Below are 19,755 nucleotides of genomic sequence, written 5' to 3'. Positions count from 1 at the left end.
GAAACATTTTCCAGTATCAGAAAATAGTACCTTAGACTTTTCCCCTGTAACTACTGGTGATGGGCTCTATCTAAGGTTTATGTTGGAGGAGGAGGAACAAGTTCTTTTTAGAAACTAAGACTTCCGTTGTATGGAAACCTGAACTCTATACTAATTGCTTGACTTAACCTGAGAACTGTCATATGGGCTCTGCTTTCTGAATCTGCTTTTGTATTTTTTTTTCCATTTCAAGATTACTAAAAGAGAAAACAAGCCAAATATTGTTGTGCTTCAAGTGTGAGTCTTAAGCTTCAGTTATCCAGGGAGCAATTATTCAGCTTACTCATTGTTTAAATATTTGGGTTCTCTTAAGTCTAGACGGAAGTCTGGTGTATAAGGTGTTTCTTAGGGATCAACACACAGTGAGAGGAAGTGGGCAGGAGCAGAATTTGGCAGAAATTTCAAGGTAAGCCCTGCAGAGCCTCAGCCAACCAGGTGGAGTGATCTGGACTGAGCATTTATTGCTTGTGATAGTATCCCACATTGGACTGACAGGATGGGGTCTTCATATATATACCTCCACTTTACTTGGTCACCCAGCTCAGGTTGCTCTGTGAAGGGTGTCAGTGTGGGCAAGGCAGCTCTTTGAATCTGACCCTGAAGGGCTGCCAGCTGTTGACTTTCCACTCCCTTGTCCTTCCTTGAAGTAGAATCTGGATTTTGCAGTTCTGTCCCTAATATAATAAAACATATGTCTTGAGAGAGAGACTATTGTCCTCTGTACCACATAGGATTGTTTAGATGTTTATAATAGAAATCAGCCTAGTTAATTTTGGAGGCTGAGTGCAGTACTTAAAGAGCATAGGCTTTGGAGTCAGGTAGTCAGGCTGCCTGCGCTCACAATTCCACCTTTAACTGCTGGTTAAGAGCTGGGTTTGGGATATGTTTGTAACCACTTCTCTGCACGTTGCACAATGGTGTACAGAAAGCTAAATTACTTGGCAACCGTCATACTTTTGTCCTCTTAACACTGACTTTTTTTCCTTCTAGTTTTATACGTATTGAGTATATTCCCTACACTGTACATTTCATGCCTGTGACTCATTTATTTTGCAACTGGAAGTTTGTACCTCTTATCTCACATTTCTGTCTTTTCCCACCTGTCTTTCCTCTGGCAGCCACCTGTCTGTATCCATGGCTCTACATGTGTCTTATTAATCTTTCTTCATTTGCTTTGTTTTTAAGATTACACATTTGAGAACTCAGACAGTATTGTCTTATTTCATTAAGAATAATACCCTCTAGGCTCAGTGGCAAGATTTCCTTCTTTCTTATGGCTGAGGAAAGTGGTAGTAGGCTTCCCAGGGAGCTCAGTGGTAGAGAATCCGCCTGCCAGTGAGGAAATGCAGGTTCATCCCCTGGAAAAGGAAATGGCAACCCACTCCAGTATTCTTGCTAGGGTAATCCCATGGACCGAGTAGCCTGGCAGGCTACAGTCCATGGGGTCACAAGAGTCAGACAGGACTTAACAACTAAAAAACAGTGCTCGCTTCAGCAGCACATACACTAAAACAACTAAAAAACAACAATGTTATATTATTTATGTGTTCCCCGCCTTCTTTACCCGTTCATCTATTAATGGGCACTTAGGTTGCTTCCATATCTTGGCTGTTGTAAACACTGATTTGTTTAAAGATAGGATCATATTGATTTATATAATATTAATCAGATGAATGCAAATTTGTGGATCTGGTAAAAAATGTACCTAAGAAAATCTATATAGAATGATCACTTAAGACTTTTGATTTTCTTATGAGTTTGATGTCAGTGTTCTTAATGCCTGCTGTCTTTGGCATATAAATGGCAACCCACTCCAGTGTTCTTGCCTGGAGAATCCCAATGGACATGGGTTTGGGTGGACTCCCAGAGTTGATGATGGACAGGGAGGCCTGGCATGCTGTGATTCATGGGGTCGCATGGAGTCGGACACGACTGAGGCGACTTAGCAGCAGCAGCAGCCTAAAAATAAAGTTGAAAACTAGAGAATCATCAGTTTCCTATGGTGGCTAGAATTATCCAGCTGAGTAATATATCCACAAGGCAGCTGAATCATGAATCAAACTCATTTGATTTCCACAAATTATTGCTCATGCATTTGGAGGCTCTCAGTGTTTAAAGGGAAAAGTTGTAAATACCTGTATTTTAAAAATCAGAACAGATACCATTGTTGCCTCATAAACATTTCAGAACACCTTCGTGACCCCTAGGAGATTTGAGGCATCTATAAGAAAGTTCTACTGTATACTCTAATATCTCTTTATTCATCTTTCAAGTTTCAGTTTATTATTCTCTAAGTCACTCTTGTCCTGCCCAAGTTTAGGTCAGATCCTCTGCTTTATCTAAATCACTCTGCATTGCTCCTATGAGAGTACATTTGTCAACTTATTGTAACTATGTTTGCTTTTTATCCCACCAGGCTAGAAACTCCTTGGGGGAGAGATTGTGTCTTACTCCATTGTATTTTCAATCTATAATACTGCACTTGGCATATCACTGATGCTTAAAATCTGTTTCATTTTAGCAAATAAAGGTATGGTAAAACACATAATAACTAAGGGAAAAAACTAGCCACTTGGCTAGATTTGGTTCAAATAACAAGAAGATAAGAATGTTCGGTTTGCTTCAGTTCAATTCAGTCACTCAGTCGTGTCCAATTCTTTGCGACCCCATGAATCACAGCACGCCAGGCCTCCCTGTCCATCACCAACTCCCAGAGTCCACCCAAACCCATGTCCATTGAGTCAGTGATGCCATCCAGCCATCTAATCCTCTGTCTTCCCCTTCTCCTCCTGCCCCCAATCCTTCCCAGCATTAGGGTCTTTTCCAGTGAGTCAATTCTTTGCATGAGGTGGCCAAAGTATTGGAGTTTCAGCTTCAATATCAGTCCTTCCAGTGAACACCCAGGACTGATCTCCTTTAGGATGGACTGGTCAGATCTCCTTGCAGTCCAAGCGACTCTCAAAGAGTCTTCTCCAACACCACAGTTCAAAAGCATCAATTCTTCGGCACTCAGCTTTCTTCACTGTCCAACTCTCAGATCCATACATGACCACTGGAAAAACCATAGCCTTGACTAGACGGACCTTTGTTAGCAAAGTAATGTCTCTGCTTTTAAATATGCTATCTAGGTTGGTCATAACTTTCCTTACAAGGAGTAAGCGTCTTTTAATTTCATGGCTGCAGTCACCTTCTGCAGTGATTTTGGAGCCCAAAAAAATAAAGTCTGACACTGTTTCCACTGTTTCCCCATCTATTTCCCATGAAGTGATGGGACTGGATGCCGTGATCTTAGTTTTCCGAATGTTGAACTTTAAGCCAAGTTTTTCACTCTCCTCTTTCACTTTCATCAAGAGGCTTTTTGGTTCCTCTTCACTTTCTGCCATAAGGGTGGTGTCACATTAGGCAATATAACTTACACTAACAGAATAGAGTTAGTAGTTATCAGTATTTTCTATTAGGCTTACTGTTTGGTGCTTCACAACAATCCCAGTAGATTTTACAAATGAAATGAGTCTCAAAAGGTTGAAAGAAGTTGATTTGCTTAAGGGCACAGTTTTTAAATTTCAAACTCAATTTGTCTGACTCAAAGCCTTGGTCTCTGTTTCTAAATAAAAAGAAGCAGTCAGAATAGATAAAGTGGTACTCTTGAAGAGTTACTCATATGACGTTTAGAATATAGTTTTTAATTTTATTTGCTCTGTTTTAAAAGAAACAGTGACATTGTAAAATACTTCGAGAACAGGGTATACCCTCAGGGGAGGAAGAGCTGAAAAAGGCTGTCCTTTCAGGGACAGTTGAAGACACTAAAGAGAATTTCCTTGGAGAGGGAGTATGCTCTGTGTGGCTACAGTAGTTGGAAGAAACAGGGCCAGAGAGTACAGGTTATGAGCAAGTGTTAGTAGATTTAGGTTGGATACAAAACAACCCTCTTAGAGGAGATTTTTAAAAATAGAATAGGTTTTTAAAAATTGAAGCCCTGTTTAAATAGTAGGTATTACTTATGAGAGTTTTGTAAGCATTTTACACCTCACAAGGAACATTTTTGACAAAACTGTAATTTAGTCATAACCCCAGGGTAGGGGATACTTCAAAGGAAGATACAAAGAGATTCTGATTTGTCCAAGATCTCCTGCTGTGTGTCACTGGCAGAATTAGGATCTTTCCTAAGTGTGACTCAGTATTTCATGCTCTTTCCACTTTAATAGGCAGATGACCGTGTATCATAGGAAATAACCATATTTGAGGAAGAAGTTAGACTGTATTGTTATAAATTTCTCTTCTGACTTTGAAAATCTTTGATTTTCTGAAGATTAAAATTTGACTTCCTTTGCTTGTTCACTACTTCAAAGCCTTTGCCTAACCCATCTCCCAAATAAATGCTTATCTTTAAACTTTGTTTATTCTCTTATCTAAGTAGTTTCTAAAAAAACTTCCATCTTTTAAAATTTAATTCTAATCTTTTGCAGTCCCATTCCTCCTTACTCAGCAATCCCTTCTGCATCTTTAGGAGGCTGGAAAATCCTAATAAACCAGTTTCCCCTTTTCTTTACTTCCTCCCTCAACTGCCCTGCCTCCAATTTAATTTTCCTACAGAATCCAAAATTCTTGATCCTTTATGCTGACATTTGTGACTATAATAAATATTTTTTCATGATTTCCAGTGACTTAGGCACTGACTTCATCTTTGCCAACAAATAACCAAAGTGATGATAGTCTCTTATCTATCACCATCTTTTATCATCTTTAAGGTATTGGTACTTATCTTGCCCCTTTGCTCATATCCTTCTTACTTGGAAGGTCTCCTTTTTTGCCATATGGTTTTGATCTTTGTTTTTACTCTTGCTTGTTTCTTTAATCACTCTTTAATTCTTCCCTGTTAGCTCTGTCCACCATCCCCTTTCTGAAAGTACCAAGAATAGAAAACCAGAATTCCACTTTACTGTTATACTCCCCTCCCAAATTGCTCGACACCTTGGTTTGTTGTTCTTGTTCATTTGCTCTGTCGTAACTCTTTGTGACCCCATGGACTGCAACACGGCAGGCTTCCCTGTCCTTCACCATCTCCCAGAGCTTGCTCAAACTTATATCCATTGAGTTGGTGATATCATCCAGCCATCTAGCCCTCTGTCATCCCCTTCTCCTCCTGCCTTCAGTCCTTCCAATGAATATTCAGGATTGATTTCCTTTAGGATTGGCTGTTGATCTCTTTGCTGTCCAAGGAACTCTCAGGAGTCTTCTCCAGCACCACAGTTAAAAAGCATCAATTCTTCAGTGCTAAGCCTTCTTTGTGGTCCAACTCTCACATCCATACATCACTACTAGAAAAACCAATAGCTTTGACTAGACAAACCTTTGTCGTCAAAGTAATGTCTCTGCTTTGGTACACTTTGGTTGAAAGTGGAAATTACTCAGTCATGTCTGACTCTTTGCGTCCTCATGGACTATACAGCCCATAGAATTCTCGGGGCCAGAGTACTGGAGTGGATAGCCATTCCCTTCTCCAGGGGATCTTCCCAACCCAAGTATCGAACCCAGGTCTGCATTACAGGCGGATTCTTTGCCAGCTAAACTATCAGGGAAGCCACCTTGGTTAATGGATTACAGATCATATTCCAAGAAATGTAGGATTCTGTAGTGATCCTTCAGTGACTCCAGAAAGACTGGAAAACATTACTCTACCCTGCCTGAGTGAATCCCCAAGGCTCGGGGTTTGATTTTCCTCTTGTTCTGTATTCTTTCTTTCTGGACTCAACTCAGCCTTGAAACTTCCTTTCCAATTACTGGTTCCGCCAACTCATCCCTGTTGGTTCACACATTGCCCACAACTGAGTCAGCTTTTCCTCTGCTCCCTGTGTATTGTCATTTTGAACACTTAAGTACTTTTGCTTTATGGTACAGTTGTTTAAAGCTAGTGAAAACTCCTTTTATTCACAATCTTTATTCCCTAAGTTTAACACAGTACCTTTTCCTTGGTAGGAGCTTGGTAAACAGTTAATGAATTGAGTCCATTTGTTAACCAAATTAAGTTGTATGTACCCTGCTCAGGCTGTAGCCCACTGAGACCCCCTGCCTCCATGGGGAAGGTTTTATTCCCCCTTTCGTGTTCCGGCAGCCAAAAAATGAAACCAAAGCGTAATTGAAGCAACACAAACTTTGTTCAGTGGCCAGAGAATGGAGAAGTGGGAACTTAGTCCAGTAGTCAAATTGTCCCCTTAGTGGCAAGCTGCTGCTGCTGCTGCTAAGTCACTTCAGTCATGTCCGACTCTGTGTGACCCCATAGACGGCAGCCCACCAGGTTCCGCCGTCCCTGGGATTCTCCAGGCAAGAACTCTAGAGTGGGTTGCCATTTCCTTCTCCAGTGCGTGAAAGTGAAAAGTGAAAGTGAAGTCGCTCAGTTGTGTCCAACTCTTCGCGACCCTATGGACTGCAGCCTACCAGGCTCCTCCATCCATGGGATTTTCCAGGCAAGAGTACTGGAGTGGGTTGCCATTGCCTTCTCCGTAGTGGCAAGTGGGATTTGCTTATAAGGAATAAAGACAATAGGGAGAGCAAGACTAATGATGGGGAAGTATATGCATTAGTTTTCTGGGAAAAAGGCAAGGTTTTCCTGGAAACGGACACCACCACCTTTCTGTCCATTTTTGGTCAGTGACTTCCAGTCATGGCTGCAGGTAGGAGTGTCATTTTGTACACCAATGTAGTAAAACAAAAATCACTGTAGAAAGAGATTCAGGGTCTGTTGGAGATCAAATTCATCACCATCTTGACTTCAGTTTTTTGATATCCAGTTTTTTGTTTTTCTCTCCCTATAACTTCCTCTGTGTCCAGACCCTGTGATTAAAGATATGTTAGTTCCTGTTCAAGGGAGGGGTTGGTTGGTTTTGAGCAAGGGTCTGGTGACAGCTCTGGACACAACCCATACTATTTCCAGAGCTTTTCAACTTCTCATCATGCCTACTTCCCCTCTCCTCTTGATTGATTGATTAAACAGCATTCTTCTCATAACAATCTTTGGTTGTTTCCTCTTGTTTGTAGGATAAAGTCCACTAGGCATTCATCTCTAGACCCACAAACTAATCTCTACCTTTGAATCCTTATTTCTCACTGTTGCAGTAACAGTGCAGTTTTTTATTGCAGTCAGGCTGGTCCATTAACTCTCCTGAAATTTTTATTTCCCTTCTCTTGTTCTTGTTATTTCTCCACCTGGAATGCCTTTGCAGGCCTCCTTTTCTTTTGCCAATTCTCCCTGATCTTCAAGATGTTTTCCATAAACGTGCTAATCTTTGAACTTTTAGTAAATAAGTGTATATATTATTTGGTACTTTATTATATACTGGTCTGTGTCCTTTTCTTTAAGGTTGTTAGGAGACATTATTTAGCTTTTTATCTGTGCATGTATTTTATTTCCTTTATTAAATTGTCCATAATAAGTTAGACCAGCAGTTACAAAGAAACTTTCTACTTTGGGATCTGTAACTAGTTTTCTATTTAGACTTAGTACATTGTTTGGGTTTTTCAGGTTGTGCATCTTAAAGTAAATAAATTGAACTAAATTTCCTAAACTGTTCTGTATTCTGCTAGAGGTCGGGGTGAGGGGGTGGGGGGGAGGTGTTAGGGGGTGGGGATGATCACAGAAACATTTTAAAGATACATTATTCATTTAAGCATTTTTTTTTAACATAAGATATAATTTGTTAGATGGTAAAAAATAAAATAGGGAAGGAGGGAGGTATGTTACAATTTTAAATAGATGGGCAGATAGGCAAAAAAGCCTCTCAGAGTGGGGGATATTTGAGTGAAGACCTGAAGGGGGTATAGGAGCTGACATCCAGGAGAAGAGCACTCTGGACAAGGGTGACAGTGTGTACAAAGACCCCGAGGCAGGATGTGTATGTGTTTTGAGTAATAACAGAGTTCCATGTTTATGCAGCATGATAAAGGTAAAGAGTAGTGGGGGAAGTCAGAGAGCTAAATGGCAGGGCAAGATGTTACAGGGCTAGAAAAGCCATTGGAAAGACATCACATTCCTTGTTATAGTCCATGGGATATTTTCTATGGAATACCTTGTATAGGGATACAATTCTGAGTTTTCATAACTGTAGACTATATACAACTACAGTTGTAATAACTGTAGACTATCCAAGAATGAGGTAATTTTAACCAAATCTTAAGAATTTTATATTCTATTTTACTTTGAAGAAGTGGTAATAACTCAAGTATACACCAGAGTTCACTACCTATATTGGTTCTTTTGCTTTAAAGTTTTTAATTATAACTTAATTACTTTTTTTATCATAGGTAAATTAACATGATGGATTTCTCCAAGCTCCCCAAAATACGTGATGAAGATAAAGAAAGCACATTTGGTTATGTGCATGGGGTCTCAGGACCTGGTGAGTAATACGTAATAATCATAACAGTAAAAAATCCCTAATATCAGTTAATATCTTTTCAAGGTGTTTTAAGCAGAAATACACAAGTTTCTCTTCACCTATGTAAATTCTGTCTTTAGAAGATTTCATACCTGCTGTAAGACTGAGGCAATACTTCTATCATAAGGGTTACTATGACATTTATTATCTAAATTTGATAATTATTATGTAAATGGATAGATAGTGTTACATGTCTTAAATTTTTTTTTTTTGTTAAATCTGAGGTTAAAAGGCTATAAAGTTTATAGGTTTTATTTTGTGATACCTAAATGTCTGTTAATGTGATTTAAATTTTAGTAATTGCTTTTAGAACATTTCTCAGAAACATCAACCATGGCTCTTTGCATGTATAAATCCTTCTGAGTGATGATTCAGATATCACGTAACTAGCTACCTGTAGCAAAGTAGTCTTATGACATGATAATAAGAATGGAAAGCAGTTTATGTTTGTTTTGCCCACAACTTGGAGCATTTTAAATAGTAAATAAATCTCCTCCTGGTATTAAGTTTGTTATTCCACATTTCCACTGCAAAATGTAATTCAGTTTCTGTTGGTAAAACTACTCATTGATTTGTAATTTTTAGTGCCATGAAAATTCACTTTTCCTTGTCTTTTTATAAACCTCATGATGTAGTCTTTTTGATGTTCTAATCACAATAGAGGTGATGGTGCTTTTGGGTGTTAATACAAATGAAGATTATCAGTCACTGGGCCGCTTATTTCTCTCTAGTAAGCTTCTACTGCTTAGAACTTGGTGTTTGAGCTTGAATTTTTAGCAAATATAATATATTTCACTATTTTCAGTCTCTTCACCATTCAGAGAAACACCTTTTCACCTTGATGATCAATAAGGCCTTTAAGGAAGACAGACTGTACATAGGAACTTTGAGGGAAAAGGCAAAGAACACTCTCAAAAGAGTTTATGTGAAAATATTTTTCTGAAATGTGTCAACACTTTAGTTATCTGTGGTATTTCAGTGTGGGCCTCCCAGGTGGCACTAGTGGTAAAGAACGTGCCTGCCTATGAAGGAGACGTAAGAGATGTGGGTTAGATCCTTGGGTCGGGAAGATCCCCTGGAGGATCTTCCTCCCACTCCAGTATTCTTGCCTGGAGAATCTCATGGACAGAGGAGCCTGGTGGGCTGCAGTCCATGGAGTCACAGAGTCAGACATGATTGGAGTGACTTAGCACACAGCACACATTTCTGTGCTTCTTAATTATTCTTATAGATACAGAGGTAAATATTTATAAAAGAAATAAATTTCCATTGTTCTAATGTAAGTTAAATAAATATTAATTCCCTAATAGTTTCTACTTGAATATTACCTAATTCATAGTTCTAATTAATTGTATCTGAAGGCTAAATATTGAAATAGACTTACTCCATTGAGGCCTGCGCAGGTCCCAGCCTGTCTGTGGTTTGGGGTTGCTATCTGCCTCATAGAGCAAAGTAGAGGCTTTGTCTTCTGGGAAGACAAAAGTCGTCTTCTCCTGAAAAGACCTCTTACACAGTTGGCATTGGCATCTTCCAAGAATAGGAGGGCAGGAGTTGAGACCTTAGGAGTCTGGTAGGGAGAGGCAGAGATAGAAAAATTGAGGTTCTAGGGAGACGATGTTGGTTGTAACTAGAAAGTTCAGAGTAGGGTATTGTTACCTCCAGAACTCATTACTGTTAACTCTGCTTGGCTTCGTGACAGTCATAAAAATGGATTCCTTAATAAAATAATAATACAGTTTCAAAAAAAAAAACCATCATAGACTTATTCCTATATATATCTGAAAACATACAACCTTCCCCTCCTGCCAGAAAAGTAACTTTTGCTTGCTGGGCAACATGATCCAAAATAATAAGTGCAAATTCTAATCTAGTATTTGTAAGAAATAGGGATTCTTGATGAGGCTTTCATCCAGTGGTCGTGACTGATTATAAACATCCTGTTTGTTGTTGTGCTCAATCATGTCTGACTCTCTGTGACTCCATGAACTATAGCTTGCCAAGCTCCTCTGTCCATGGGATTCTCCAGGCAAGAATACTGGAGTGCATTGCCAACCTACTCCAAAGGCTCTTCCTGACCCAGGGATCGAACCCACATCTCTTGCATCTCCTGCATTGGCAGGCAGATACTTTTACCACTGCACCACCTGGGAAGCCCAAATGCAAGTGGAAGTTTTTCTAGGTAGATCTGTCCAAGAAGAGTTTCAACAACCACTAGTATAAAGTGTTAGAAAGTAAAGTTGTTGTTTTATGTGATATTTCTCAAAGGAATGGTGAAAACAGAGCGTGCTGATGATTGTTTTAGTCTTTTATTTTTATTATTACTTTTCCAGTACCCACCATTCCTTGTATTATAGCAAGCTAGGTTGATCAAAACTTGCCTAAGTGCTCCTAGTTAAGAGTTTGACTTTTATTTGTCATATAGAACTTCAAAATGAAAATAGTATTCATGTGTATCATGTAAACAAGTAATCTTAGCCTAAAGCCTAACAAAATTTTATTCTGTTTATCCCATCTATGACATATGCTAAAAAATGTGTCTTTTTATTAACAAAACAAAAAGAAATGGAAGAAAATATTTGCAGTGATGTGACTATAGAGGGTTAATATACGAAATATACAAACAGCTAATGTAACTCAATATAGAAAAACCAAAACAACCCAATCAAAAAAATGGGCAGAAGACCTAAATAGACATCTTACCAAAAAAGACATACAGATGGCCAACAGGTACATGAAAAGATGTTCAACATCACTAATTATTAGAGAAATGCAAATCAAAACCACAGTGAGGTATCTTTGCACAGCAGTCAGAATGGCTGCCATCAAAAAGTCTGCAAATAATAAATCCTGAAGAGGGTATGGAGAAAAGAGAACCCTCCTACACTGTTGATGGGAATATAAATTGGTGTAACTACTATGGAAAACAGTACAGGTTTCCTTAAAAATAAAAATAGAGCTACGTATGATTCAGCAGTCCCATTCATGACTACATATCCAGAAAAGAGTAAAACTGTAATTTAAAAAGATATATGTACCCCAGTGTTCATAGCATAACTATTTATAGCAACCAAGACCCAGAAGCAACCTAAGTGCCCATCAACAGTTGATCAACTTAAGAGGATGTGGTATATATACACAATGGAATGTTATTCAGCCATATAAAGAATGAAATATTGCCGTTTGCAGCAACATGGATGAACCTAGAGAATCTTACACTTAGCGAAGAAAATCAGACAGATAAATGTTGTGTGATATCCCTTATATGTGGAATCTAAAAAATAATGCAAATAAATCTGTATATGAAGCAGAAACAGACTCACATAGAAAACAAATTTATGGTCACCAGTGGGGAGAGGGAGGGAGGGACAAATCAAGAGTATGAGATTAACAAATAAAAACTACTGTACATAAAATAGATAAGCAACAGTGATTTACTATACAGCACAGGGAATTATACTCAATATATTATAATAATCTATAGAAAATGATCTGAAAAAAATACATGTATATAGCTGAATTATGTTATATACCTGAAACGAACATAGTGTTTTAAATCAAGTATAATTTAAAAAAAAAAAAATGTTCTTTTTGAGAGACTGTGTGTCCCATAGTAGGTGTTTTATTTTTCCTATAAATATGTAAGAGAAGTATATTAACAAATTTATTCGGTATTTTAATCATCTGGAACTATTCAGAGTCTTAAGTCATTAAAATGCTCATTTGTTCCTTTCAGTGGTTACAGCCTGTGACATGGCAGGTGCAGCCATGTATGAACTGGTGAGAGTGGGCCACAGCGAGTTGGTTGGAGAGATTATCCGATTAGAGGGTGACATGGCTACCATCCAGGTGTATGAAGAAACTTGTATCCTTTTTAGTTCAATTTCTGGCCATTTTCTACAAGTCAGAATTTAAAGATTTTTGGCAAAGGTAAAAGCAATACCAGTGGTATCAGAAACATGCAATGCTGGTGTTTTGAAGAAACCTGATGTATAGAAGTTTATTGAAAGGTACTAGGAATTAGTGCTCTTATTTTGAGAAATCAGTATTTTCTCCTGAACTTTCATTGCTGTTAATATTTCAGTGCTGTTACTTAAGCATTACTTCTCTGACTACTTATTTAAGTTTTATTTGGTACAGCCTTTTTGCCATGCTAAAATATATGCTTACAGTACTTCTTTCTATGTCAGTATTGGAGTGCTAATTCTAAACAAAATCACCTGAAATTTTTAATAAAATTAAAAGTATTCATAGCTATGAAATCATCACTAATCAAAAGGACTTTTTTCTATTGTTAGCCTTATTTTTTATCTAGTCTTTCACATGGTTTAAAGATTTAAAGTAAACAAATGAGCATGTGTATATTGAGAACCAGCTCCACTTTTGTCATCCTGTATTTGGCCAGTTTTCAAAACAGACATGCATTCATGCAACCAGTTTTGTTAGTTCCACTTACTGTATATCCTTCTAGTTTTTTATATGGACCATTATAAATGTGTATTTTTATTTCCTTTTTTTCCCCAGAAGATAGTGTATTATAGGTAATGTTCTGCACCTTTTATTCATTTAAAAATATATGTATTGTGGAAGATGGATAGATACATGATGAATACAATGCAGTGTGTACGGTAGATCACTGTAATATTCTTTCAACTTTGCTGTAGGCTTGAAATATTTTTATAAACAAATATTGGAAATTATATTTTAGAGATCTTTCATGCAAAATTCATAAAAGTACCTGTCCTTTTTTACAGCTACATAGAATTCCAGCATATGAATATACCATCACTTGTTAATAAATCTCTTAATGATTGTTAAGTCTTAAAATTTTTTTGGTTGTTTCTCAGTCTTAAGAGTTTAAGTTTTTTTTCCCCTAATTCTAATATCCTTTTTAAGGAACTGATATTCCTCATCAATATAGGTGAAGCAATGTATTATAGAGAGACTTTTGATTCTGTTTTTAGCCTGTGGTTCCCAAACTGTGCCCAAGGCACTCTGGGCAGGTGCAGCAAACTCATGTGGTGCTCCGGGATGTTTTAAGGATTTGCAGTAAAGACAAGAATATTTGACATCTTCTCAGACACCATGAGAACTAGTAGCTTGAGATAATAAACAGTTTCATTATCTGACTGCACTGCATTCTTGTTGATGATGTTATATCTTTGTGAAGCCGAGTTTTTGGCAATTGCTAAGCTAAAAACCAAGGGTCATATGAAAATGATGTGGATTGGGTATTCAGTCTGACTCCTAGGTTTGGAAATTATAGACTACCCAACAGGCACATAAATCCCCTTTGCAAGAATTGAGATTATTTAAAAATGAAATTAAAATGTTTTTTTCTTTCAATTTATGTGTCTTTTTGTTTCAGTTTATGTGTCTTTTTCTTTCAAAGTGCTACTCACTTGTTAGACATATAAACTTATTAAAATGTTTGAGCATGATTATTTAGTAGATGAAAATATTAAATGTATCTTTTGTTGTAGATCTCTATGAAAAAGTTACCGAAACACTCACGATGCTGTGGACTATAAGTTTGAGAATCTCAGGTTTAGCTTCTTATATGTCATTTCCTGTTAAGCTGTGGTACTTCTTTATTTTACAGTATCTCCAGTATTTCATAGTGAATTTTCCTCAACCACCTTTCCCAGCTGGTGTGTCTGTTGGAGACCCTGTACTCCGCACTGGTAAACCCCTCTCAGTTGAACTTGGTCCGGGCATTATGGGAGCCATTTTTGATGGTATTCAGAGACCTTTGTCAGATATCAGCAGTCAGACTCAAAGTATTTACATTCCCAGAGGAGTAAATGTGTCTGCTCTTAGCAGAGATGTCAAATGGGATTTCACACCTTGCAAAAACCTACGGGTATGTCTTTGTAATCATAATTTCTAAAGTTGGTGAAAGAATGTGAAAAGAGTGTTTAGTGAACTATTTTGTACTCTTAGTCAAAATAAAAGTAGCCCACAGAAGCATAGTTAACTTTTTTTTTTTTAAAGCTCCACGAGAAGGATTGTAGAACAAATATATTTTATTGATAAGTGAGGCAAATGAGTTAAATAATGGCAGGGGAGTCTCCTTGATGTTTATTGAACATTAAGTGGCTTGACGTTTGTTTGAATATTAAGCAACAAGTATGTTTGTTCTCTAGGTTGGTAGTCACATCACTGGTGGAGATATTTACGGAATTGTCAATGAGAACTCTCTCATCAAACACAAAATCATGTTGCCTCCACGAAACAGAGGAACTGTCACCTACATTGCTCCACCTGGAAATTACGATACCTCTGTAAGTATCATATAAACTTTAACTCACATGAGTGGCCCCACTGATATAGTTACCCAGTTGTAGAACTCTAAATAGTTATAGAATTCATATTTAATATGTAAGTTTTAAGTTACTTTCATAATTTAAGATATTCTCCTTTAAAACTTGAGCTTGAGACTACAAAAGGCAAAATATATTGTTTCTTTTCAAAGAGAAACAACTAGTACAGTGTTTTCTTACCTTCCTAACTTATGCTGTATTATTTAAACCCCTGATTCTTTTCTCCTTTTTTATTTTGGTCACACAGTGGGGTATGGGGGAGCATAGTTCCCCAACCAGAGATGAAACTCGTACTCCCTGCAGTGGAAACACGGAGTCTTGACTGCTGGACTGCCAGGGAAGTTCCCAAACCCCTGATTCTTTAGGCATAGAAGAGACTTTGATCTTAATTTTCAGTCTCTATTCACATAATGAATCATGAAATGGATTGTAAGTTCTTACTCTCAGTGAACCATTTAAAACTTAGTCCTTTGCTATTACTGATAATCACATCATATCAAATACAGTAGATACGTGATAATCTTTGTGGGTATGAAGAATCTTTTTTGGGAAGGTCATTGTAGCATATAACTTTTTCCCAATGAGATATGATGATAATAATTTTCTGATTATCTCACATCAACAAGATCTGTGCTCTACAGTATAATAGAGAACAGAAGAATTAAGATTGGGGTTCTGGGCAGTCAGCTAACCTTACTCACTAGCTTAGAGAATCACTCACCTACACGTTAATTCAAATCCGTGTATCAACAAGATAACAAATTTCTGTAGGTCTTTGGACCTTGAGATCTTTTGTGAATAGTTAAAATCATTTCACTGTTTACAGATGTTGAGTTACTCATTATCTTTTTGCTTTTGTAAATAATTTAAAATATTTAACTTTATTAAATATTTTAGGATTCTTAATTAGATTAGTATTTTTCATTAAAGCAGTGCAAGAATATTATAATAAAGTAAAAAAGCAAAGAATGGAAAATAAATTATGAAAGTTTTCATTTCTTCCCTCCCTCAGTTCCAGGAATATCTTTTGTATCCTTCAGGAATTTTTCCTGTGTATATTCATGTAATTTATTTAATTGTTTCTCTATTACTTGAAATACTTCTTTCCCAAAAATTTCTAAACTTTTTTTTAATCATTAAAATAGTAGTAAGTGTACCTGGTTTAAAAAAAAAATCAGAACGGTATATATTTATAACAAAAGATGTAGATCTCCCTCCCTACTTCCACATACCACCTCTCTAATCCCCCCTAGAAGTCTGGCATTACTTTTCTTTAGAGGAGGAAATGTTCATAGTATTCTGAAAGTCCCACTGTATTTTTGTAGGATGTTGTGTTGGAGCTTGAATTTGAAGGTATAAAGGAGAAGTTCAGCATGGTCCAAGTATGGCCTGTACGTCAGGTTCGGCCTGTCACTGAGAAGTTGCCAGCTAATCATCCTCTGTTGACTGGCCAGAGAGTCCTTGATGCCCTTTTTCCGTGAGTTTGAACTGTGTCCCATAGTTTTCCCTCAGATTTTTATATGTGCTTACTATTTCACTTCTTTATAGATAAGGTTTTATGTGCTAATCCTATAATACGTTTTATCTAGAGAAACATGTTTTATGTTTTTGCCAGTGCTTATTTAGAGAGTCAGACCATTGAAGAGAATTTTTCACAGTTGCAAAAGGAAAGCATTATTTCTAAAACTTTCTGAAATTTTCTTGTTATCCTATAATTAGTAGATTGATGTCACTTTAATTGATGATTTCTAAAATCACGTGGGTTCTCTGTGCTATCCAGCAATCTTTCTTAACTTTATAGTCTGCTCTTTGCCATTTTCTTCAATTGCATAAAAACCTTTCTCTTTAAGGTTTTGGCATAAGCATACTATCCTTTACTTTTAACAAATAACTTCATCTTTTAATTTGCAGAAAAGACTGAAGCAGTGATATTAACTCTTTTAACTTCTGATCACCAACCCCTGCATGTCTCCCTTCAGCTCTCTTACCTTTAAACTACTCTGTGTTGTTCTGTTCCTCTCTTATAAGATCTTCAGTACTCGTTAAAAAGAATACGTTTGAATCAGTTCTAATGAGATGGATGAAACTGGAGCCCATTATACAGAGTGAAGTAAGCCAGAAAGATAAAGACCAATACAGTATACTAACACATATATATGGAATTTAAAAAGATGTAACGATAACCCTATATGCAAAACAGAAAAAGAGACACAGCTGTATAGAACAGACTTTTGGAGTCTGTGGGAGAAGGCGAGGGTGGGATGTTCTGAGAGAATAGCATTGAAACAAGTATACTATCAAGTGTGAAACAGATCGCCAGCCCAGGTTGGATGCATGAGACAAGTGCTCAGGGCTGGTGCACTGGGAAGACCCAGAAGGATGGGATGGGAAGTGAGGTGGGAGGGGGGATCAGAATGGTGAACACATGTAAATCCATGGCTGATTCATGTCAATGTATGGCAAAAACCACTTAATGAAAATAAATGGAAAAAAAATAAAAGATCGTCAGTACTTTGACTCTTCTTATTTAGTCAGTACCTCCTGTTTCTATATCCTTTAGAATCCAGTTTAAATTTAATAGTATATCATTTCTATGAATATTTGTCAGTATATTAAATTTTCTTGTTTCTCTGTCTTCCATCATACCTGCCTGGTAAAGTATCAACTGTGAATCAGTCTGGCTATCTCCTTCTCCCAAATCTACACTCAGGCTGCTGAGAAAAATAAATAGTAAGTGCAAGTTGGTATCTCAGCACTGTGGCGTAATCCTTCTGCAGTTCCCTAATTGTCATTCTTCTGCTCTCCTCAGTGACTATTTCAAACTCTCTACCTGCCTCAGATCTTCAACTCTTCTTTCTCCTTCATTCTCACCAAATGGTCATCTCAGATCCTTCACACAGAAATGAGGGGCCATCAGATTTGGAATTCTTTCAGTTAACACATGTTCCCATTTATCCTTTATTCCTCTTTCTTTTTCTGGTGTTTACCCCACCTCATATCTCCTCAGAGACCTTCTATTAGGTGATCTTCCTTTCTTCTCCCATCTAATGAAAAGACATCTGCCTTCTACCCTTCTCTTTCTGCCTTCCACTACTTTTCTCCTTATCTTCACAGCCAAACTTCTTGAACAAAAGTTGTCCCCACTTTTCCCACTTTAATTCACTGTACCTCTATGGCCATGGTTCCACTCCTCAGTGAAACTACTCTTACGAACATTGTCAGTCACTCCCATACTGATAATTCAATAAATAAGTTAGTATTTTCTTAATTGCTACAACTTTTGATGTTGGATATTGCTTTCTACTCCTTCTTCCTTGAGACACCCACTTACTTTGCTCTTCCATTTACCTTCTTCTATAGGAAGCTATTGCTTATTCTCCATTGCAGTTTCCTTCTCCTTAATTTTGCTATTTCTTAGAGTTTTTCTCCTTTCTTTCCTTATTATATACATCTTACCCTCTGTGAATGACTTCATCCACCCTCAAGACTTAAATGTTCATCTGTATATGTTGATTTCTAAACCTGTATCTTCATCCCAGATCTCTTCTAAGTTCCAGGCTCATATATCCACTTTGGATTATACCTCTTCTTTTGAATATCTTACAGGTACCCCAGAGTCAGTGTTTTAAAACTAATATCATCATCTTAATCACCACTCCATTTCTTGAAACTTTGCTGCCTCTCAGCAAATGTCATTACTGTACATCCAGTGAATCCCTCTTCTAAAATCTGTGACTTCTCTCAAGGGTTGTTTTTACCACATCTCATTAATGAACTAGTGCTATTATTCTGTTCCCTCAATATTTTTTTATCTGCATCTCTCATCCCTACTCCATGACTGTAATTAAGGATCTTACCCTAATTCCTGCAATAATCATATTTAATCAGACTTCACATCTTCAGTTTTGCCTTCTTTCTGAGTGGTTGTCCATATTACATAGTGATCCAACTAAAACACATATTTGATCCTGCACTGTTTTGCTTGAAGTGCTCTTTATTGCTCTCAAGACAAACACACAATCCTTAACCCCATACAAAGCCACCTGTGACCTGGCTCCTGCTTACCTTCCAGTATTGTCTCAGCCACTTGCTATCCAACTGCTTCCTTACAGACCATGCTCCAGGCTTCCCGATGGGCTTTTAAATCCTCAAGCAGGGCTCCCTCCCGCTTGGCCCTGGACTTTTGCTTATGCTGTTCCCTCTGCATGGCATGTTATTTCCCTACATATGGCTGATTTCTATTTCCTTTCAGGTCTTAGCTTCTTTCAGAAAGAATTTCCTAGCTCAACTCCAGACCAGTGTCAGACTTTGTACCCCTTCTGTGTACTCCCACAAACCTTGAATGGTCTCTGTGATAGCACTTTTCACATTAGATTGTTGAACTTCTAACATGGGACACACCCAGCCCTGCCTTCCCACCCTGACTTAAAAATGATTTGAAAGAAGTATGCAAAGCCATAGGATGAATGGCCTTGGCCTTCCTAGTTTATCAGAGTCACTGAAAGGTTTCAATGAGAAAACGTTTTAATGCATACTAGTTTCATATGAGAAAAGTATGTTATCCTTATTAAGGATGCAGTGTTTGTGTCTAAGTGTCACAACTGTCTAAGTTGGTCATAGCTTTCCTTCAAGGAGTAAGCGTCTTTTAATTTCATTGCTGCAATCACCATCTGCAGTGATTGAGCCCGCCTTTGCATGAAAGGAAATTCTTATTTTTTACCTCAGAAGACAACTTTCAAAAGTGTTCATATTTTTCTTTTAGCTTTAATTCTTATTTTGTCCTTTCATAAACTGATTTATTTAAGCATTCAGAGTATCTTTACTACTATTTTATTTATCTTATTTTCATATTCCTCTTCTCCAGGTACCTTATGGAACATACTTTCACTTTCCAGCTGTTACAGATGATTAATTATTATAAAAAACATATCCTACTTTAGGTGCAGATAGGGGAGCAATTGTTA

General features: G+C 37.4%; 1 protein-coding gene across 3 annotated transcripts in view; it reads left to right on the top strand.

Annotated features, from left to right (window-relative positions):
• ATP6V1A (ATPase H+ transporting V1 subunit A) overlaps window positions 1–19,755 on the top strand; it is a 57,971-nt gene that overhangs the window by 19,661 nt on the left and 18,555 nt on the right. For all 3 annotated transcript variants that reach the window (XM_061167189.1, XM_061167190.1, XM_061167191.1), the window contains exons 2-6: window positions 8,338–8,432; window positions 12,205–12,333; window positions 14,117–14,331; window positions 14,615–14,752; window positions 16,117–16,268. In XM_061167189.1, coding sequence (XP_061023172.1) covers window positions 8,348–8,432; window positions 12,205–12,333; window positions 14,117–14,331; window positions 14,615–14,752; window positions 16,117–16,268 — 719 coding nt within the window. In that variant the 5' untranslated portion in view covers window positions 8,338–8,347. The remainder of the gene's footprint in view (window positions 1–8,337; window positions 8,433–12,204; window positions 12,334–14,116; window positions 14,332–14,614; window positions 14,753–16,116; window positions 16,269–19,755) is intronic.

Source organism: Dama dama, chromosome 19 (assembly GCF_033118175.1).
Source record: "Dama dama isolate Ldn47 chromosome 19, ASM3311817v1, whole genome shotgun sequence".
Lineage (NCBI taxonomy): Eukaryota > Metazoa > Chordata > Mammalia > Artiodactyla > Cervidae > Dama > Dama dama.
The sequence above is the reverse complement of the archived record's forward strand: the minus strand, read 5'-3'. Positions and strand labels throughout refer to the sequence as shown.